Raw genomic sequence first — 23,242 nt, 5'->3', positions numbered from 1 at the left:
ATGTTGACTAATTGAATTTAAATAAAAAATAAGTTAAAAAAAAAAAAAGACAGGGGTTGAATGGTATTTGGCTTGAGGCCTTGGGGATGCCCAAATACTGCCTGTTCATCTTCTGTTCTCTGCCCTTTACCCGTATCTGAAGGAGCTATATACAAAAGGAAAACTAACAAATGAGCTTCAAAGGACTCTTTCATTTTTAGTTGGACCTGTGCCCAGTTGCCTGCCCCTTCCCTCAACCCCCAGCACAGAACACAAGAAAAGGCTGATTTGGATGCCAGAGTTCAGGCTTAGGGCCCGAGTGGAACTTTTACTTTCCTCCCTGATCTTCCTACCATCCACTTTCCAACATTATGGGAAAGGTGCAGGGAAAGGCCAAATTGGTTGTATAGCCTTAGCACAGTACCCCTGTGGTCAATATACATCCATGCATCAGTGTCAGTGTCATAATCTTTCATCAGATTAGTTGAGCCTCCTCTTGGAATTGACAGAATGGTGGATTTCTATCCATCCCTTCTTTTATTTCACTGTATTGGATAACATTAGTAGAAGCATTGATCTCTCCACAGAGGAGGAGACTTCACTAGCTAAATGTTGTGCAGGTATGGGGCCACACATTGAGAGGATTGTTGACAAACTGAAGCTTCCAGGGGAAGGTGATAAAGATGATGCAGTGCTGTGAGGAATGGTTGACAGAATCAGAGTGGTTTCACCTAGAAAGGAAGAGATTAACGGGGAGATATGAGAATTGGTTTACATAAGAGGAATTCAGTTTATTCTTCCTGGTATCAATACAAGCATGTGTTGAGTATTTGTAACGTGCTCTTTACATCTCATGTAACTCATAATGCCATCTTAAAGGGCATGTGTATTTCATTTCTATTTTCTGAAACAGGAAACTGAGGTGCAGAGAGATTAAGTGACTTGCCCTAGGTCATGCAGATAGTGAACGATGTAGCTAATACTGGAGTCCAGGCCTGTCTTTCTACTAAACTGTTTCTCTTTCCACTGTACTAATAGATCTCCCAAATTTAGGCATAAACTAAAGAATTGTCTTGATTTTCATCCACCAAAGCTAACAAAAGTTTCCACTACTTGGGGCAGGAGGATGCTAGTGATGTCACTGTAATAAGCCTCTATCTCTCGAGATGGTCAAAGGGAAAGATATTTTTCCTGGGGATTTTTGTTCCAAGGTCTCGCCCCAGGATGAAGCCCCTGTGTATTGTAGCAACCAAGAACCAACTGAATAAACCAGTAAACATTGTGCTTTCTAGAATAAGGGCAATGCTACTTCAAGTTTCCATGAAGAAAACCTCATCTATAGCACCCTGGACCTCTTCTTTGCTGGAACCGAGACAACTTCAACAACACTGCGCTGGGGTCTGCTTTACTTGGCCCTCAACCCAGAAATCCAAGGTGAGCATGTCAGTGAGTGTGCCTGGGCCAGGACAGAATGCTGCCTCCTGGAGCATACTTCCCCCAAATTGGGGCTAGAAGATAGCATGGTAGAATGAAAAGATAGGACAGTCATGAGGTGATGTGGACTTAAGAACGGGTACCTTCTTCGGTTTTTCTGTTAGGATTCTGATGGGTTCACATCATATCAATATAACAGAGTCCCTGCCCTCAGGAAACTCAGAGTCTAGAGGGGAAACAATGAAGTCAATTGACATTGTGGTGAGTTCCAGGAAAAGACTTATATTCTTACATGAAATCTAGTTACAGCCTTCCATCCTTTTAAGTAATGTCTTTCATTGCCCTGTGGATAATGTTCAAACTCCTTAGTCTGGCATATCATGCTCTCTGATGTGCCTCCTTTTGTCTGTCCAGCCTCAGCTCCACCCACCCTGCATAGTGGCCTCACTAAATTACATGTTGTTTCCTTTGCACTGTCCTTATCTATGCCTCTGCCATCAGGCCTGCTCTTCCCTCTACCAATTGTGTAGTTCCCCGATTTATCTACATGGTCAGTCATCAGGTGTGCTTGAAGAATCTGCTCAAATACAACCTCCTCTAAGATGTTCCCCCATGCTTGTAGGAAACTCCTTCCTCTAAAGTTGACTTTATTATTATTAGGATTATTTTCCTCCTCTAGAGATGACCTAACATACCTCCACTACTGTGCTGATTGCACATTATTCATATGTCTTCCCCAAAGACTGTTGTCCATTCAAAGACAGTGACTATTATAATCTTCTTTTTTTTTTTTTTTCCTCTAGGACCCAGAACAGTTTGAGCATATGAGAGTTGGGATATTAGGATACAGTTTTTCAAACTGTGGGTAACAGTTTATTAATGGGACATAAAATCAATTTAGTAGATCAAGACCAACATTTCTTCCTAAAATAAAAATAGAATAGAAAAGATCAGAGTACTTCCCATGTACTAAGGATAAGTTTGTTCATGAAACTTCATTTCTTTCCATAATTATAAATAGAAGTATGTTTTATATGTGTGTATACCTATGTTTATGTGTCTTGAATCATGATGTAAAATGCTTTTGGAACTATGAATTACATTTTCTAAAAAGTTGAAAGCTACCTCATTTTAGAATATAGATTTGGCTTCTGTAATAGGGTCTCTAAAATAACAATAGCTTAAAATTACAGATGTTTATACCCATCTTCATAGCAACTTTATTCACAGAAACTAAGGTGGAAGCAACCCAAGTGTCCATCAATGGAAGAATGGATAAACAAAATATGGAATACAGTGGAATATTATTCATCCTTAAACAGGAAGTAAATTCTGACGCATGCTCTAACATGGATGAACCTTGAGGACATTATGCCAAGTTAAATAATACAGTCACAAAAAGACATATACTGTATAATTCCATTTATATGAGATTTCTAGAGTAGACAAATTCATAGAAACAGAAAGTAGAATGTTGGTTTCCAAGGGCTTGGGGTAGGAGAAAATGAGAAGTTATGGTTTAACGGATGTACAGTTTCAGTTTTTCAAGATAAAAAGTTCTGGAGATTGGTTGCACAATGTGAATGTATATGTAACATCATTAAACTATATGCTTAAATATGGTTAACACGGCAAATTTTTCGTCATGTATGTTTTACCACAACTTTAAAAATGTTTTAAATGGCCAGTAAAAAAGAAATTCTCCTTCTCTATTTCTCTCTAAAGTTAAGAAACCTAAGCTGGACTCTGCAGAGCCCTTTGGGTTCTAAGCTCCTTCCAATATGTTGCTCTTTTGTATCTAGAATGATGCCCTTGTTTGCAAGGTCAAAGATGACTCACCTCAAGGGCTGCCTTTCCACGAGTAGGAAGGGAAGAAGAAGGAAACACACACCCTTCCTTTAAGGACATGTTTTAAGTATTAAACATACGTTCTACAGATATTCTATTGACCAGAACTTAGTCACATGGTCATACTTAGTCACAAGGGAATCTGGGAAATGTAGTCTGTAGCTGGGCAACCGGGTGTACAGCTAACATCTCTATTATTGTAGAAAAAAAGAGGAAAAGAGGTATATTGGGGCACAATTAGAAATTTCTTTGATTTGTTGGGTGCTCACCTAAATCAGTTCATGTAAATCTCAAGACGTAAGAGGAATGCAGATTATCCTCACTAATAAGAGAAAACTGAGGCTCAAAGAGTTCCCCCATGCTTGTAGGAAGAGTAATGTTTCAGAGCAAGAGTTCGCAACCAGATATGTCTAAAACCCAGGCCCACTTTTCACTCTGAAATACCTCCTGAGAAACCAAAGTCTACAGTGCCTGCTATAGTTTTAGCCTTTTTTTTTTTTTTTTTGCCACTTTGATCCTGATTATTCCATTCTTCAGCTTAATCAGGCTTAAGGAAGGTTGTGGAATAATAGAATAATAGAACCTTCTTTTCCAGAAAAAGTCCACGCTGAGATCGACAGGGTGATTGGCTGGTCACAGCTGCCAAGTATAGCCACTCGAGAGTCCATGCCCTATACCAATGCCGTCATTCATGAGGTGCAGAGAATGGGAAACATCATCCCCCTGAATGTGCCCAGGGAAGTGACAGGTGATACCATGCTTGCTGGATACTACCTGCCCAAGGTAACCAGGGACTCCCAGCCTCAGATCTTCAAGCCCATCTTTTTAGATGGTAGAAACTCTGAACTGAAAGGATGACCCATAACTCTTGTCCTGGGGAATCACTTAAATGGGAAGAGAGATATATTACACCTGAGATAATACCAGCTTTTTCCCCTATGTGTGGTCTTTGGAACATTAATTCAACTAGACATTAATAGGTATTATGGAGGGGAAGGAGGATTCCTTGGTCAGATATGTTTAGGCAAAGACTGGCTTTTCTTTGCTGTGGGATGTCTCAGTCTGTTCTTTTTTTTTTTTTTTTTTTACCATGTGATGTACATTATGGATCTTTGTGGGGATACAGCAAGCAGCTGTTCTCAGTCAGACTTTGCCACAGGGCCCTTTACTTTGCCAGGGTGGGGCTTCTCACAGCACTAGGGACCTGTCAGACCTGGAAAATTCTGCTTCATAATCATGGGGTTATAGAATATTAAAATATGAAGGAACATTTGAGCCTACCTAGGCCAATATCACATTAAGGCTGGTGTTTCTAGCATGCTATTCCCCACAAGTATTTTTCCAGCTTTTACCTACAACCCTGTAGTGGGACTATCTCACAAGGGAAACCAATTCAGGTGTGTGCAATATTAATTATTTGAAAATGAGAGAAGGGAACCAATGCTTATTAAGCAAGGAATATGTGCCATGGACTCTATAGGTTCTTTCAAAAGATCTGAATCAGCCCTGAGACTAAATGTTATTTCCATTTCATAAATTTGGAAGTCGAAGCTCAGGAGTGATTAAGCTTGCATAAGATAACTCAGTTACAAAGTGACAAGAGTTGAGTTCCAGAAGCAGATCTGTTTTGTTTCCCAGGCTCATCTTTTCTGTACTACACCATGTTCTCTCCACAGGAGTTGCTTTATTTGCACGTTAAAAGAGTCTCTCTGCAATTGTTTTCAGTTGGTCTCTGTTAAATTCCTGTCCTCACAAAGGAAATTCTTTTTTTTTTTAATTATTTAAATTAATTAAGTTAAAATATACTGTATTATTAGTTCCAGGGGTAGAATTTAGTGATTCATCAGCTGCATATAACACCCAATGCTCATTACACATCAAGTGCCCTCCTTAATGTCCATCACCCAGTTACCCCATCCCCCCACCCACCACCCCTCCAGCAGCCCTCAGTTTATTTCCTGGAGTTCACCATCTCTTATGGTTTGCCTCCCTCTTTATTTTCATCTTATTTTATTTTTCCTTCCCTTCCCCTATGTTCATCAGTTTTGCTTCTTGAATTCCACATATGAGTGAGATCATAGGATATTTGTCTTTCTCTGACTGACTTATTTCACTTAGCATAATACCCTCTAGTTCCATCCACATTGTTGCAAATGGCAAGATGTTATTCTTTTTGATGAGTGAGTAATATTCCATTGTTTATATATACCACATCTTATCCATTCATCTGTGGGTCAACATCTGGGCTCTTTCCATATTTTGGCTATTGTGGACATTGCTGCTATAAACATTGGGGTGCATGTGCCCCTTCAAATCACTAGGTTTGTATCATTTGTATAAATACCAAGCAGTACAATTGCTGGGTCATAGGGTAGCTCTATTTTCAACTTTTTTGAGGAATTTCCATACTGTTTTCCAGAGTGGTTGCACCTGCTTGCATTCCCACCAACAGGTAAGAGGGTTCCCCTTTCTCCACATCCTCACGAACATCTGTTGTTTCCTGAGTTGTTCATTTTAGCCATTCTGACTGGTATGAGGTGGTATCTCATTGTGGTTTTGATCTGTATTTCCCTGATGCTTAGTGATGTTAAGCATTTTTTCATGTGTCTGTTGGCCAATTGTATGTCTTCTTTAGAGAAATGTCTGTTCATGTCTTCTGCCCATCTCTTGATTGGATTATTTGTTCTTTGGCTGTTGAGTTTGGTAAGTTCTTTATAGATTTGGGGTAAATCTTTATTTATCTGATAAGACATTTGCAAATATCTTCTCCCATTCTGTAGGTTGCCTTTTAGTTTTGTTGACTGTTTCTTTGTTGCACAAAGTTTTTATCTTGATAAAAGCCCCATAGTTCATTTTTGCTTTTGTTTCCCTTGCCTTGCTGCCTCTGAGGTCAAAGAGGTTGCTGCCTATGTTCTCCTCTAGGATTCTGATGGATTCGTGTCTCACATTTAGGTCTTTCATCCATTTTGAGTTTATCTTTGTGTATGGTGTAAGAAAATGGTCCAGGTTCATTCTTCTGCATGTGGCTGTCCAATTTTCCCAGCACATTTATTGAAGAGACTGTCCTTTTTCCATTGAACCTTCTTTCCTGCTTTGTCGAAGATTAGTTGACCACGGAGTTGAGGGTCCATTTCTGGGTTCTCTATTCTGTTCCATTGATCTCTGTGTCTGTTTTTGTGCCAGTACCATACTGTCTTGATGATGACAGCTTTGTAATAGAGCTTGAAGTATGGCATTGTGATGCCCCCAGTTTTGGTTTTCTTTTCAACATTCCTCTGGCTATTCGGGGTCTTTTCTGGTTCCATACAAATTTTAGGATTGTTTGTTCCAGCCCTGTGAAAAATGCTGATGGCATTTTGATAGGGATTGCATTGAATGTGTAGATTGCTTTGGGTAGCATAGACATTTTAACAATATTTGTTCTTCTAATCCATGAGCATAGAATATTTTTCCATTTCTTTGTGTCTTCCTCGATTTCTTTCATAAGTGTTCTATAGTTTTCAGAGTACAGATCCTTTACCTCTTTGGTAAGGTTTATTCCTAGGTAAGTTATGGGTTTTGGTGCAATTGTAAATGGGATCGATTCCTTGATTTCTCTTTCTTCTGCCTCACTGTTAGTGTATAGAAAGGCAACTGGCTTCTGTGCATTGATTTTATATCCTATGACTTTGCTGAATTCCTATATCAGTTCTAGCAATTTTGGGGTAGAGTTGTTTGAGTTTTCTACATAAAGTATCATGTCATCTGTGAAGAGTGAAAGTTTGACTTCTTCTTTGCCGATTTGGATGCCTTTTATTTTTTTAAGATTTTATTTATTTATTTGACAGAGAGAGACACAGTGAGAGAGGGAACATAAGCAGGAGGAGTGGGAGAGGGAGAAGCAGGCTTCCTGCAGAGCAGGGAGCCTGATGCGGGCCTTGATCCCAGGACCCTGGGATCATGACCTGAGCCAAAATCAGACACTTAACGACTGAGCCATCCAGGCGCCCCACCTTTTATTTCTTTTTGTTGTCTGATTGCTGAGGGTAGGACTTCCAGTACTATGTTGAACAGTAGTAGTGAGAGTGGACATCCTTGTCGTGTTCCTGATCTTAGAGGAAAGCTCTCAGTTTTTTCCCCTTGAGGATGATATTCGCTGTGGGTTTTTCGTATATGGCTTTTATGCTATTAAGGTATGTTCCCTCTATCCCTACATGGCAGAGAGTTTTTATCAAGAAAGGATGCTGTATTTTGTCAAATGTTTTTTTCTGCATCTATTGAGAGGATCACATGGTTCTTGTTCTTTCTTTTATTAATGTGGTGTATCACACTGATTGATTTGCAGATGTTGAACCACCCTTGCAGCCCAGGAATAAATCCAACTTGGTCGTGGTGAATAATCCTTTTAATGTACTGTTGGATTCTATTACTAGTATCTTGGTGAGAATTTTTGCATCCATGTTCATCAGGGATATTGGTCCGTAATTCTCCTTTTTATTGTGGTCTTTATCTGGTTTGGGGATCAAGGTAATCCTGGCTTCATAGAATGAGTTCGAAAAATTTCTATTTTTTGAAAAAGTTTCAGAAAAATAGGTATTAATTCTTCTTTAAATGTTTGGTAGAATTCTGCTGGGAGACCATTCGGCCCTTGACTCTTGTTTGTTGGGAGATTTTTGATTACTGATTCAGTTTCCTCACAAAGGAAATTTTGTTCTCAAGCTGCCCACCAGTCTTAAGATCTCAGCAGACAGCTCTCCTCTGCCCCCTAGTGTCCTCTCTGCACATTGCACATGTACAGTTCCGTTTCTTTCTCAAGGCCTTGGTCAGCCTCTGTGGATCAACTCGTTGGTCTAGGTCCCTCTGCGTGGGTCTTACCTGGGGTCTCTCTCAACAGGCAGAACCAGAGGGGCTTACCCATTCTATACCTATTCCTACAGCTGTTTCCATTCACTGTTTTCTTACTGATTGACATCTTGTGGGTGAAGGCTGAGTTCTAAATTATTTCACAGGTGCTGTTTGCATTTTTCTAGCAATTCATTTAGCTTAACAGACTCATTCTACCACTGATTTTTAGTACTAACTTTAATAAAGACCCTGGGGACTGAGATATCTAATTGACTATATCTTGTAGAGGCAAGGAGCCATGGTTCTGACATGAACTAGACCTTGTACAAATCATTACTCTATCTCCTCCCACTGGGTGACCCTGGGCATGCCACTTAATGTCTCAGAGCTTTGATTTATTTATCTGTAAACTACTTCACAAGTGGAGATAAAATGAGATCATTCATGTAGTGTTTAGTACAGAAAGTGCTCAAAATAGCAGTTATTTCTTTATTAATTTAATAAATGTCCATTAAGCATCTAAAATGCCCCCATCTGGGAAAACAATCCTGAATAAAATAATCGTGCAAGTATATACTTACAAACCATGATAAATGCTCAGCTGGGAGAACTCGCTGGTTTCCATAAAGATACAGGCCGGCTGGAATGGGGAGGAGGAGCAGGAGTGGCCAGAGAGGGCGTCCAAAGGGAAGTGTTGTTTGAGCTAAGGATTGGAGGGTCATGGAGAATTAGCTCAGTGACAGAGTAGAGAAGAAGGGCATTCCAGGCAAGGTGAACGGCTTGTGAAAAGGCCTGGCAATGAGCGGGAACATAGCATTTTTGAGAAGCTGAAAGCAGGCCTCTGTAGTGTGAGTGCAGGTAGAAGGAGAGTGGTCTAGACAGGGTTTCAGGGGATGGGTCTCTCCCCTAAAGGTGGTGGGAAGCTATTGAAAGTTCAGTATTCAAGGTGTGGGTGGGTGGATGGGTGTGGCATCAGTAAATCATGTTCGGAGCTCACCCTGCTTTTGAAGTGCGGAGCAGATTGAAAGGGGAGAGGCTGTGGGCACCGTTGGGCAGCTCTTGCAGGAGGATAGGCAAGGCAGCTGGTAGCCTGGACTAAGAGGCAGGGGTGGACGTAGAATGGAGGCGACAGAATCAAGAGACATTTAAAGAAAAATTGAGCAGCCTCACTGAAGGATTGGATGAAGGCAGAAAGAGGGAAAGGGAGACAACACGGGGGACTCCTGAGTTTCTTTCTACACACCTGGATGGATAGTGGTTCCTTTCACTGAGGTACCTGATTCTATTATTCAACCTCCTAGGGAGTATACCAGACACTGGAGGGAAGAGAATGGGAGAAGAAGAGAGGAACGAGAGCATGAGACATCTTTTACCTGGGTAGAGCTGCCATAGTTATCACTTTGCGGAGTGGCTGGGTGGATTTTGGTACAACGGTGCTGACTAGCCAGCTGTTGTGTTATTCTCTCCTTGATGTAGACATGTCCCTGTGGAGAGATCCATTCTGCAGTCAACGGAAGCTACACTTCCCTGGTCAAATCCCTGCAAGCCCATCATTTTAAGCTGTCCCATCACAAAGAGCAGGGGCCATGGGTGGGTGGGTAGGGGATTGGGCTAAGAAGACAGTGAGTTGGGGTGGGGTGTGGTCAGGCCCTGGCATAGGAGTCAGGGAACTGCTACTCTTCTGAGTAGGTGTGTTGTGTGGGTCAAGCCTTGCCTGAGTCTTTGCTACTTTCTCTAGGGGACCATGATCCTGACCAATCTGACTGCACTGCACAGGGACCCTGCAGAATGGGCCACCCCCGACACTTTCAATCCGGAGCATTTCCTGGAGAATGGACAGTTTAAGAAAAAGGAAACCTTTCTGCCTTTCTCAGTAGGTGAGTTCTAACTAATAGGAGTGTCAGAATCCTGAGTCCCTCTCTTAGCCCTCCCCCTAGTCTTCTCCCTGCTATACATGCTACACAGAGCCCACACTGTGGAATACATGATCGTCTGCTTATCATTAACTTAAAAATAAATATAGATTGGTTTTCTGATCCACTATCATTTTGCTGATGACACTAAGGCTCAGAAGGGAAGGAACTGGAATTTGATGACCTGAAGCCCAAGAAGCACACCACCCTGAGAGTATCTGGGCTGATTCTGATTAGATCTTCTTTGTTTTACCTTCACTTTATTCTATGTCATCGTTGTTCACATTGGACAAGTCCCTTCAAATAGTAAAGCTGCTATGAGACGTAGGAATACCTTCCAGTCTTCTGTCTACAGTAGCTTCAAGTTTTGTATTTCAGTACCAAGTCCCAGCCATATATTTCAAGGATTATAATTTTTCTTGCCTCGCTGGGTGCTTTGCTATTGAGAATTTTATCATACCCTCTTAATTACAGACTTCATTTGCAAGCACATTATCTCATTTAATCTTTGCAGCAACCCAGTTATTAATAATTAGACAGGAAAGTGATAAGTATTTCCATTCTTAATATAAGGAAACTAAGAATAAGAGAGTTGTTTCTTATCCGAGATCCTGCGCTCAAGGAATTGGCAGAACAAGGCCTAAGACTCAAGGCTTTATACTTCTAGTCTACTGCTCTCTTTACCACAACTAGAATGTAACTCATCTTCCCACTTAAAGGCCCTTCCACTTTGATTCAGAATTCATTCCATAGGCATCAGTTAGCATACGCATGCATAACGGTCAGTCCAAAAACTCCATGGTGGAGAGCACTATTATTGCTTACAAGTCTATAGTTCAGCTACAGGTAGCTCTGCTGGTCTTAGCTGGGCTTGTTTATGTGTTTGGGAGGTCAGCTGGTTGAAAAGCTGATCTAGGATGACTCCAGCTGGAACAACAAAGCTTTCCACATTCTCTTTCACCCTCTAGCAAACTAGTCTGGTTTGTTTACTTGTTAGTGTTAAGATCCCAAGAGAGAGAATGGAAACACACAATGTCTCTTAAGGCTCAGGCTGCAAACTGACATTCTGTTACTTCCACTGCATTCTGTTGGCTGGTGCAAGTCGTAAGGTCAGACCCAATTAAGGGAGGGGAAAATACTGTAATTTTTGGTGGGAAAGGGTATGAAGTCACGTTGCAAATGATGTGGGCACGCGGAGAAGAGGGGAATTGGAGCTGTTTTTGCAGTCAGTCTTATCTCTGTGACTGAGAAGAATGAAATTCAAAGAAGGCAAACAATTTGGGGATTCCCACAGGAAGTATGACAGAATGAGGATTAGTTAAACAGAAGAAATAGAAATCTAAAAAATCCAATGAGTTAAGAAAATGTCAACACACTGTTTTTTTCCCACCCCACTCCCATCTTTGGCACACAGTTGCTTTTCCTTGTTCTTGGTCTAGCACCTTCTGAAGACAGCCTCTCTGAAAGAATGAGATATGGACGGCTCCTTCTCTTTTCTTGGGAAAAGATGACCATGTGTGAAATCACTACTTCTGCATAGCCAGGGCGTATTGTGAAGCTATTATTGCAAATTTATTATTTTCTTTTCCTCACTGAAGGCCTTCCAGGTTGACCTGACACAGCAGCAGGCAGCTTTATGAAAGGCAAGAGTTTGGTTCCTTATTTTTCAAATAAAATCATTCAGTCATAGAGGATGAGGTTAGGAAGAACTTATCCCAAAACACCTAGGTCATTTCTCTCATTTTACCAATGAAGAATTGACCTTGTTAGATGGTGATAGCCAGGTGGTGGGAGTACCAAGAAGATACCAGTTTCCTGTGATCCAGGTGGAAGCTTAGAAAACAAGTAGTCCTCATTTTCATGCTTTGAATAGTAAATTCCTACTTGTCATCTTCTTGGTATCATTACCCAGCCGGCCACATGAATCAGTTCGAAGAGAGATTATTTCATGGATTTGACAGGTGGGAAAAATTTAGCTCTGTAAGATGAGTTTGTTCACTACCCACAGCTGTTACTGATGGAACCAGTACTTTAACCCTGGTTCCTGACGCTCTGGGTCCAGTTTTGTCATCGTACATGGATTCTTCTAGGAGAATCTTAGTATTTACGGGACAGCCAACTAGGTACCATTTTAACAAATTTCCTCATCATGCTATGTGTGATGGGTAAAGAGATAAACACGGAGGGAATGGAGATGAATGAGACACATGCTGGTAGGAAACACAGGCCCCCCAAAAAGTAATAGCAGCATAATTGTGCAGCACGTTTACTAAACACTTCTGCAGGTGTTACCTAACTTTACTTCCTCAACAGCCCCTTATAGGCAAAGGACAAAATGGAGGCATGCATACATTAATGAGTTTTCAAGGGTATTTAATTACAAGGGAAAATACAAAGTAACATGCAGCACACAGAATTAACTACAGAGAATTATACCAGTTACAGTGTCCAGGGGAATCCCCACAAGGACAGTGAGGAAATATGTCAGAATGTTAACAAGGGCTCTTGTCTGGAATTACAACCATCTTTTACATTTTTTATTGTCTTCTTTATGCTTTTCTTTTTCATGCATTTTTTTAAAAATTGTCTGCCAGTGAATACGTATTACTTAGGGAGAAAGTAAGTTATCACAAACACACACACGAAAGAGATGGTGGTAGTGAAACTGTGGGAGGTTGTTGCAAGGGAGGGAATAACAGAAGCCTAGGGCAGATGTCAGAGCACAAGTGAGATGAGGTGGGGTCTGCACAGGTTGGCTGTGGCAGTGATGAGAGAGAAGTTATATACAAGGGATACTGATCCAATAAGCAAACCCACTGACGATAATGGGAGGAAGTTACAAATAGGGAAAGAGAGAAGATAAAATGAACTCTGTGGTGTTGAATTGGAATCAGAGGTTATCAATATGACCTCAGATTTCTGATAGGTAGGTAGGTATAGAAATAAACATAGACATAAACATGGATGCATATATATAATTTAAATATATTCTCACATTATATACATACAGATCCCGCAGCTCTAGCCACTGATTCACTGAGAGCAACACTACCCTGATATCAACAAGCACGTCAAATGCCCAGATCTTGGTTTCTAGATATCATTACCCACTGAAAGGAATTTAGACTTCTAGAAAGACAGGTGATTCTAGGGTTGGGGAAGGGAAAGTGTAAGATGAGCCTGAAACACACTGTTGTGCCCCAAAGTTAAGGAAATACCAGCTTGAATGGGCATCTGATGGCCAAATCTGGAACATCTTGAGCATCAAAACAAATAATAATAACAATTTATAACCCTTTGAATAAAAATAGGAATCTCTGAACTCATACTGATCTAAATAAATGAGTGGGAAAACGGGGATGAGAGAAAGCATTTCCTTTAGTAGAATTCTAGCTAAAAGATGTTGAAGGAATGATGGAATTTTAAAGCTCACGATTTGGCAACCATCAGAGTAATAAATAATTTAGCCAAGAAATAGCAATGGAAACTGGTGGATGAAAAGTCAATGGGGAATGGTTTATTAACATAGTCTTAAAGTATTTATTAGTTACAAAGAGAAGAAGAATCATTTTACAGGGGAGAATTTGGTAGACACCACCTTAATCAAGTGATCAAAGTTAACATCACCAAAAATGGGACAAATCAAAATTGTGTACCACCCAATAGGATGAAATGAGAGCACAGCCTCACTTTGGTGCTATTTCTCTCAGAAATGCATGACCTCCCAACCTGAATCTAATCATGAGGAAACATGAGAGGCATTTATCAAGTAATTTGTCATCTTCAAAAAAGCCAGTCATATAGACCTGGTGTGGATACACACACATACACACACACACACAGTGGAATAGTATTCAGCCATAAAAAAAAGAATGGAATCTTGCCATTTGCAACAGCATGGATGGAGCTAGAGAGTATTATGCTAAGTGAAATAAGTCAGTCAGAGAAAGACAAATACCATATGATTTCACTCATATGTGGAATTTAAGAAACAAATGAGCAAAGGAAAAAAAGAGAAGCAAACCAAGAAACAGACTCTTAACTAAAGAGAACAAACTCATGGCTACCAGAGGGGAGGGGGGTGGGAGGATGAGTGAAATAGTTGATGGGGATTAAGGAGTACACTTGTGTGATGAGCCCCGAGTAATGTGTAGAACTGTTGAATCACTATATTGTACATCTGAAACTAATATAAAACTGTATGGAATTAAAATGAAAAGCTCAGGAAAAAAAAAAAAAGCCAGTCATGGAAGCTGAGGAGTCACTTGCATGACAGCCAAATGCAACAGTTGATACTCAACTGGTCCTTTTCCAATAAAGGGCATTATTGGGACAACTGGTAAAACCTAATTGAGGATCTCGGGGGTGAAGTGATGGTAATGCATCAATGTTTTCCTGAATTGGTGGTTATATTGTAGTTATGTTGGAGAATGTCCTTGCTTTTAGGAAATACATACTAAAGGTTTCATAGGTAATGTAGACAATGTACTTTCAAATAAATAACTCAGAAGAAACAAGTTCTATGTATTATTCTTACAAGTCTTCTGTACTTTGAAAGTATTTCAGAATAAAATGCATGATATGGAAAGTATCACAGTGAAGAACTGTGATATACAGAAAGCTATTTTAGTAATGCTGCCACTGAAAACATTTTATTTAAAGGTAGTCTTTTAAATTTTATTCTTCCATTTTTTGAGAATTAACTAGATGAAGTTAATGCTAAGCTATTTTATAGCTAGAATGTTTATTATTATTCAGGTAATGTGTTAAAATACTTTGTTTTGCTTTAAGTTATTAAATTCTTTGGTCTATTTGGATTCAGTGTGTAGCCCACACAATATATAAAATAAGGTTCCCATTTTATTTTTAGGGTTTTTTTTTAAGGAGTAGGGGACAGAGGGAGAGAGAGAGAATCTTAAGCAGACTCCACACCCAGCACAGAGCCCAACACCAGGCTCGATCTCATGACCCTGCGATCATGACCTGAGCCAAAATCAGGAGTCAGACACTTAACTGACTGAGCCATCCAGGAGCCCCTAAAATAAGGTTCCCATTTTATTTTATTTTTTTTATTTTTTATTTTTTTATTTTTTTATTTTTAAGATTTTATTTATTCATTTGAGAGAGAGAATGGGAGAGAGAGCACATGAGAGGGGGGAGGGTCAGAGGCAGAAGCAGGCCCCCTGCTGAGCAGGGAGCCCGATGCGGGACTCGATCCCGGGACTCCAGGATCATGACCTGAGCCGAAGGCAGTCGCTTAACCGACTGAGCCACCCAGGCGCCCAAGGTTCCCATTTTAAACACACGCTCACACACACACTTCCCATGATGCCCAAATCACATGGCTAGAAAGTGAGAGGATTCGAATTGGATCTCCCTTCTGCCTCCAGTTCCTCCCTCACATAACAGGGAGCGGGATTTGGCTAGGATGGTGCCAACTGTGGGCGAATGGATGCAGCAAGGGCCCCACTGCGGGAAGGACTGCTGTGTGTAAGACTATTCAAGCAGAGAGCCTGAGATAATTCCAATGCAGAGGGCCATCCATGGCCGTGAGACCCGCAGTCATTAGGGGGGAAAACATGACATAAGGGAAAGCTATCTTGCATTTTAGAAACCCTGCTCTGACATTTATTGGCTTATATTTTTCTACAGTTTTAAGGAATGAAAAAAAATCAACAGAGTTTTTTGTTTTGCTGTCTAATGTTGTTGTTTGCTGATTGATTTTGAAAAGCCTTTCAGCTATACATCCACTTTTGAGGTCAACCCAGGCCTCCCTCCTCTTTTGTCCTACACCCTGTACCTTCGCCCTGGGGGTCAGCTGTCTGACCCCTGAAAGCATTGGAGTTTTTGAGGCCAGACTTACACTTTGGCCTGGGTAATTGTGAGACTAAATGAGCCTCTGTATGTAAAGCTATGGGGCCTACCAGCCCCTTCTTCTGCTTAGGTTTTGCAAGAAGTTGAAGATGTCGGTCCCGGCTGGGCACCCACACCAGTTGGGAAGATGACTTGTCTTATGCTTTTGTCTTTCAGGAAAGCGGGTATGCCTTGGAGAACAGTTGGCCAAGTCTGAGCTGTTTATTTTCTTCACTTCCCTTGTGCAAAAATTTACCTTCAGGCCCCCCAACAATGAAAAGCTGAGCCTGAAGTTCAGAACGGGTCTCACCATCTCCCCAGTCAACCACCAACTCTGTGCAGTCCCTCGGTCGTGAAGTTGTTGAGAGGGAGAGGAGAAAGGAAAGCAAGAAGTGCCGTGTCCTCTGAAGGCACTGGTGCCTGCTCAGAAAGGAGGGGATGGAATGGAAAGTGACTCTGAGGGACGATCGTAGGAACTGGACTCAGAGGAAGCATGATCCAAATCCCAGCCTTGCTAGCAGATCTTTTATGTTGTGAATGATTTACCTTTTCATCCAAGAGATGAAAAGCAGATAATGATTCCTCCTCTAAAGGAATAGCTGCTGTGAGAATCAGAGGGAATAATGGACTTTGAGTGGTTTGGGAAACCATACAGCTTATCATAAAAATTTTAGCTGAAATCGGCCTCTTTCCTGCTTGCTTCTTTAGAGGTGGTTTTGCTTCTAGCCTGTGGAGGTGGCTCAGGTCACAGTGGTGCCAAATGATTGATAAGAGTTAGAATTTGGACGCTGGGGCAGCCAGAGGCTGACCACAAATGCTCTCACACTTGGTGGCACTATGCAGGCTTTATTTTGCTCCCACCTTAGAATGGCCCTCTGGGAAGTCAGCCAGGCAGCTATCACTCCCTGTTTATATTCAGGTTTCTATGAGAAAGCAGTTTCTGTGGTTTACCTAACCTAAGGAAACACTACCTTGGCTTTGGAATCAGGACCAAGCAGAGTGTGACTACTACCAACTAAACCCGGGGAACAGGTTTGGGAAACAATGTGGAATTATGTTCTGTCCTTAAGGGTACCTCTTTGTCTTAATTCCTCTATCAGGCATCTCTTCTCAAGCTGTTCACATTGGATTTAACTATGGGGTGGAGGTGAACTTTTCTTGCAAATAGATGGTCAGATTTTGAATGGTTAAGTGTTACCAGCCTAAATTCAACTGGGCCCTGGTGCAATATTTTATAGTAGGGAGCCAGAAATGCCAGAATCCTGCCCAATCCTTCTGCATGTACTTGCTGAGGGGAGACAATGGCCAGAAAATTGAAGGCCAGGTAACACTGATGGTCCACAGAGTTTTGACGCCAACCCCAATGCAAACAAACACAAAAACACCTGCTAAACTGAACTAAACCATATGGAAGATCTTTTTTCCTAAGGTAGAGACCTTGTGTGCTTCTGCCTGCTCTTCTGGAACTGTGCTACCACCATTTAAACAGGCCCATGTAACCCCAATGGATGATGAGAAATACATGGCCCAGTCATTGCTGTTGCAACCCTAGCTGACATCTGGCTGACCACCAGAGCTGTTCTAAGACCATCTGAGATGAGCTGGACCCAAGCATATCCAGCAGCTGAATGCAAACGCATGAGTGATCCCAGCTGAGATGAGAATTGCCCACCTGAACCCAGCCTAAACTGCCAACCTTAGATTTATGAGTTAAATGGTTATTGTTTTAAGCCACTATGTTTTCAGATGCATTGTTACACAGCAATTGCTAACTAATACATTCCTTGAGGGCAGGAACGGTATCTTATTCAAGAACAGTGCCTGGAACATGATAGGGCTCAAAAAAAATAGCAAATTAATAAATAAAATAAGGTAGAACAATTATGGGCTGGTGCTAGATTGGACCTATTACTCCAAATCAGATCTCTGCCACTACCCCTCTGTCCTTGTCACCTCATTCCAATGACCTATTTCTCAGTCCTCATGCCAACTTCTGCATAATCCTTCAGAAACACAGTGGGAGTGCAAGCTTGTTCTTACCTCACTGTTCCATTTCCCAGGTGGCTGTTCCATTTCCCAGGTGGCTTTCTGGAATAGGGCCACCTATTCCTTTTCCTCATGCTTACTTCTCAAGAATAGGCTGATGTCCCTGGATGGGTATTTTGTACTATCTGTGTTTTTGTGCATTCACCATGAGCTATGTGTTCTGCTCTGAAAAGCTAAGAACTTCTCCCTCTGCTTTTGAAGCAGATAAGAAATTAAGCAAGAATAAAGGGTCACATGCAAAGGGCCACTTTCAGGGGCTGGCATGGAGTCATTGATGATGCCGTTGCAACAATCAGGGTCAGAACAGAGGCCTCTCTCAGTCCAAATATCACAGGGCTCTGATGTACATAAAACAACATTAAAAGATTCAAGGGGGTAGAGGAGTGTAGCACAGAGAGTCAGATGAACTGGGAGCCAGGCCTGAATTCAGTTCCAGGTTTTACCATTTATTAACTTCCACCTGTGAATTAAACAGGCTACTTTACTTTCCTGAACTCATATCCTAATCTGTAAAATAGCATTAAATGATACCTACTCTGGTAAATTAGGAAACTGATCAAAAGAGCCACTATCCCCCTCTGGGTCGCCTTTCTTTGTGGTACTCCTCCCGGTGGGACAATTATGTATAATTGCCCTGATACATCCAAGAGTGGCCATGTCAGTTGCTCGATAAAATGAGCAAAAGTTCCACAGATTCAACATGTTTCTTTTTTCTCTGCCGTGAGACCAGCAATGTCCCAGATAAAGGTCTGTCAGCCTACAACCAGTTGACAAAGACATAAAGCCGAGTCACAGCTGATTCAAGATGGACATGCAATAAGACAAACCTATTTTTTTGTGAGCCACTAAGACTTTGGGATTGTTGATTATGCAGCATAAGTTATCCTAAACTGTCTGATACATCAGCATTTTAATTGAGAGGACCATATTTATGTTTGTAGTTACTGTGAACACCAAATATGCATGTGTGTGTCTCTATATATACTATTATATATATATATAATATATATACTATATATAAAATGTTACTTTAATACATATTAAACATATAAATTTATATAATATACCATATATATTATATAATTATTATATGTTATATTAAACAAAGTCACAGTGTGTTTGGCATATAATAGATTAAATTGTAGTTGTAATGTTACAGTTATTTTAGACAAAAACTTTAGTTATTTCTACACCTTTTTTCTATACAATTTGATCTTTTCCTCGCTAGGTTCACAGAACAATATATTCTCCCTATTGACTACAGGATCATCATAAATCCTTTGATGGGCTGCCGCACTCTGAAATCCCAGTATGCCATCATGGGTAGTCTAGGAGAATGGCACCCTCTACATTTGGACTGTGCACGGCCATATGTGTGGTCCTGCTCCTTGGCTGGGTGTATGATAATTTTTGTGATCTGAAACTTGCTCACTTCATCAATTACATCTTTTAGTATTTCTGCCAAACAAGTGAACTCCTACCAATTCCCTAGAGAGACTAGGTCCTCTGACATCTTCATGTTTTTAGATAAGCAATTTTTTTCCTGTAAGAAGTATCTCATGACACATGGCAGACCCAGCCTAGACGTCAACTCTTCAATGACACTTTTCTTGACTCTCAGCCAGTTGGTTGCTCCCTCCTTCATTCTCTGAGGATTTTATTCAAAAGTTTTCATTTCCTTTATCCATGTAATCTCCCAGTTACACTGAGCTTTTTGGAGGCATTTTGCCTTGCTCACACAGGCTCAGTCCCTAACAGTTTTGGTGCATAGTAGATGCTCAGTAAATGTTTGTTGGACCTATAGGATGGGGGAGAGCAGCCGAGTGACTAAGGCAGAGCAGGGGCACTAAAGGTGCAGGGTGTCAGACATTTCCTGCTGCTATGTAGCAAGTTTCTGAGCTCTATGTGCCTTAACTTCACATTCAAAGACTGTACGCTAAGGTCCCTTCTAGTTCCAGAAATCTGACCTGTGGAGGGATCTTCTGAAATGGCAAAGCAAGGACCTTCAAAAAGCCACTCCTCCATAAAAGCGCTAGAAAACTAACAAAAGTTGTCAAAACCCACATTTCCAGAACTCTGAAAAGTAACCAAAGTCTTGCAACAATCTGAGCATTTAAGGTGGAAAAAAAAAATAAAAATAGAAGAGTTGGATCTCAGTAAGAGCAGCAAGCTCTGTGGCATTTTAACTTACCCTATTCCCATTCTCTTCTCCCCAGCTCTGCAGTCTCCTTAAAAAGCAGCAACCTCACAGCCGTGGGGCTGAGAAAACCAAGTAACCGCTGGAGGGAGTAGGATGGGTTTGGAGCACCAGACAGCTGTCACTATTTGACCTGTCTGGCAGTTCCCTGAAAAGCCCCATTCTCAGGGCTTGTCTTTATTTGACCTGACTCAAAGTTGAGTCTGTGTGAACCACACTGTAAGGCATTTGTTGAAAAACATCGGTAACAATTGTGCAACACACTGCAGTAACCAGGGTGGTGATACCAGTTGGTGCTCACAAGAGGATTAAAAGGGAAAACTGGGGAAGGAGATGTCCATGGGAGCTTCAAACAGCTCTAATATATCTCTGGGAATCTAAAAGGCCAGGCACATACATGTAAGGATTGTGTGCCTGGCCAGGAAGGACCTGAGAAGGCCCTAATCTCTCATTCTGGCTGAACTTGAGGCTCTGCAGAAGCAGGAAATTAAAGCTAAGACAGAGTTGTAAGCTACCTGCTAGTGTGTCCAAGATGTAACCCAACTCATATGCAGAGCCCTGAGACATTTACTGGTTCAAGGCACTTAAGGAAACCTCTGTCCAAACATGACTGAACGCAGTACTAACAGAGCAGAGCATCCAGTGGCTGCACATGATGGAGAATAGAAATTTTACAAAATTCGTCCCAGAAAGTCACCAAACAAGAAGCAACAAAAATGACAACAGTAACAGTAACAGACCTGGGTGGTTCCTGATTTCCAGAATTTTCACATCATATCATTTAAAATGTCAAATTTTTAACAAACCAATTATGAACCAGGTAAAGAAATAGCAAACTATGGCTGACACACAGGATACAAAGAAAACAACAGAAATTCCCTGAGGACACCCAGACATTGGATTTATGATACAAAAAACAGGATAAGCTATTTTTTAACAACTTTAAAATATTAATAAATTCTAATTAATATTTATTTCAATTTAAGAGGCTTTAATGAGACATTTTTGTATATATTTATAGTGTATCACTTTTTTTTATATGTAAGTATGCATTGTGAAAAAAATCACTACAATCAAGCCACATAATTTATCCATCATCTCTATAGTTAACTTTGTGTGGGGGGGAGGGTGGGCAGGGGGTTAAGATCTAGCCTCTTAGAAATTTCAAGTATGAAATGCAATATTGTTAACTGTCATCACCATGATGTACATTAGATCTCCAGAACTTATTCATCCCACATAACTGAACCTTTGTACCTTTAACAAATACCACCCCATTTCCCCCACCCTCCAGCCCCTGGGCAACCAGTTTTACTCTCTGTTTTTATGAGTTAGGCATTTTAGATTTCACATTTAAGTGATATCATGCAGTATTTGTCTTTCACTGTCTGTCTTATTTCACTTAGCATGATGTCCTCCAGGTTCACCCTTGTTGCAAACGGCAGTGTTTCCTTCTTTTTTAAAGGCTGAAAAATACTCCTGATTTCTTCTGGTTGCCATAGGAAAGGACTGTCTTCCATTTCTATTAGCCCTTTACTTTCTAGCCTGCTTTATTCTTTCTTATGGATAGCACATAGTCCTAGGTTTTTTAATCCATTCAGCTGCTCTGTATCTTTTGATTGAAAAGCTAAATCAATTTTCATTTAAAATAACTATTGATACAGAAGAATTTATTATTACCCTTTTGTTAAATGATTTGTTTTGTAGTTCTTTTCTTCTTCTCTCCTGCTGTCTTCCTTTGTGTATTTTTTTTTCTATTGATAGGCTTTGGTTTTGCCCTCATTTTATTTTATGTAACTTCTGTAAGTATTTTTCTATGAAGCTTACATAAACTATCATAACAGACAATTTCAAGTGGGTAACCTCACTTATTAACAAATCTCTACACTTTAACCTCTTTTCCCCCAACATTATATGTTAATGATGTCACATTTTAGGGCGCCTGGGTGGCTCAGTTGGTTAAGCAACTGCCTTCGGCTCAGGTCATGATCCTGGAGTCCCGGGATCGAGTCCCGCATCGGGCTCCCTGCTCGGCAGGGAGTCTGCTTCTCCCTCTGACCCTCCCCCCTCTCATGCTCACTCTCTCTCTCATTCTCTCTCTCTCTCAAAATAAATAAATAAAATCTTAAAAAAAAATGATGTCACATTTTACATCTATTTATACTGTGTATCCATTAATATCATTTATAGTTGCTGTTACTACTTTGTCATTTACCCACCGCTGTAAAGTAATATAGTATTATATTTACCTTGGCCGATGACTTCCATACTTCCTATGCTCTTCTGTTGCTGTTTAGCATTCTTTCATTTCAACTTGAAGAACTCCCTTTAGTATTTCTTTTCAGGCAGGTCTAGTGGTGATGAATTCCTTCAGCTTTTGTTTATCTAACAATCTTTACCACCCCCTTATTTTTGAAGGACAGGTTTGTCAGGATAAGTATTCATGGTTGGCAGGATTTTTTTGTTTTTCCTTCAGCTTTCTGAATATATCATCCCATTCCCTTCTGGACTGTAAGATTTCTGCTGAAAAATCTGTGCATAGTCTTAAGGGAGTTCCCTTGTGTGTAACATGTCATTTTTCTCTTGCTGTTTCAAAATTCTGTCATTCACTTTTGACAATTTGATTATAATGTGTCTTGGTGTGAGTCTCTTTCATCTTATTTGGTATCCTTTGGGCCTCGTGGATCTGGATTTCTATTTTTTCTTCCAGGTTTGGAAAGTTTTCAGATATTATTTCTTCTAATAAGCTTTCCGCCCATTTCTCTTTCTTCCTTCTGGGACTCCCATAATGAGTATCCTCTAAGTCTCATAAGCTCTCTTTTTCATTCTTTTTTCTTTTTGCCCATTTTACCAAATGATTTCCAGTGACCTTTTAGTTTGTTGATCCTTTCTTCTGCTTAATCTAGTCTGTCACTAAAGCTTATTTTTGAATTTTTCATTTCAGTTATTGTGTTCTTCAACTCTATGATTTCTGTTTGGTACTTTTTAATATTTTCTCTTTGTTGACATTCTCACTTAGCTCATGCATTGTTCTCCTGACTTCAGTGAACATCTTTATGATCATTATTTTTAATTCTCTGTTAGGTAAATCAGAAATCTCCATTTCATTAGGGTCAGTTTCTGGAGATTTACCTTGTTCTTTTATCTA

The 23,242-nt window shown here is 40.5% G+C and overlaps 1 protein-coding gene across 1 annotated transcript in view; it reads left to right on the top strand.

The window, feature by feature from the left end:
- LOC110571781 (cytochrome P450 2J2) overlaps positions 1-16,428 on the top strand; it is a 34,736-nt gene extending 18,308 nt beyond the window's left edge. The window contains exons 6-9 of the mRNA XM_021679941.1: positions 1,272-1,413; positions 3,857-4,044; positions 9,824-9,962; positions 16,029-16,428. Coding sequence (XP_021535616.1) covers positions 1,272-1,413; positions 3,857-4,044; positions 9,824-9,962; positions 16,029-16,207 — 648 coding nt within the window. The 3' untranslated portion in view covers positions 16,208-16,428. The remainder of the gene's footprint in view (positions 1-1,271; positions 1,414-3,856; positions 4,045-9,823; positions 9,963-16,028) is intronic.
- Positions 16,429-23,242: the final 6,814 nt, after the last annotated feature.

Source organism: Neomonachus schauinslandi, chromosome 4 (assembly GCF_002201575.2).
Source record: "Neomonachus schauinslandi chromosome 4, ASM220157v2, whole genome shotgun sequence".
In the NCBI taxonomy this organism is placed as follows: domain Eukaryota; kingdom Metazoa; phylum Chordata; class Mammalia; order Carnivora; family Phocidae; genus Neomonachus; species Neomonachus schauinslandi.
This window is presented reverse-complemented; position numbering and strand designations above follow the sequence as displayed.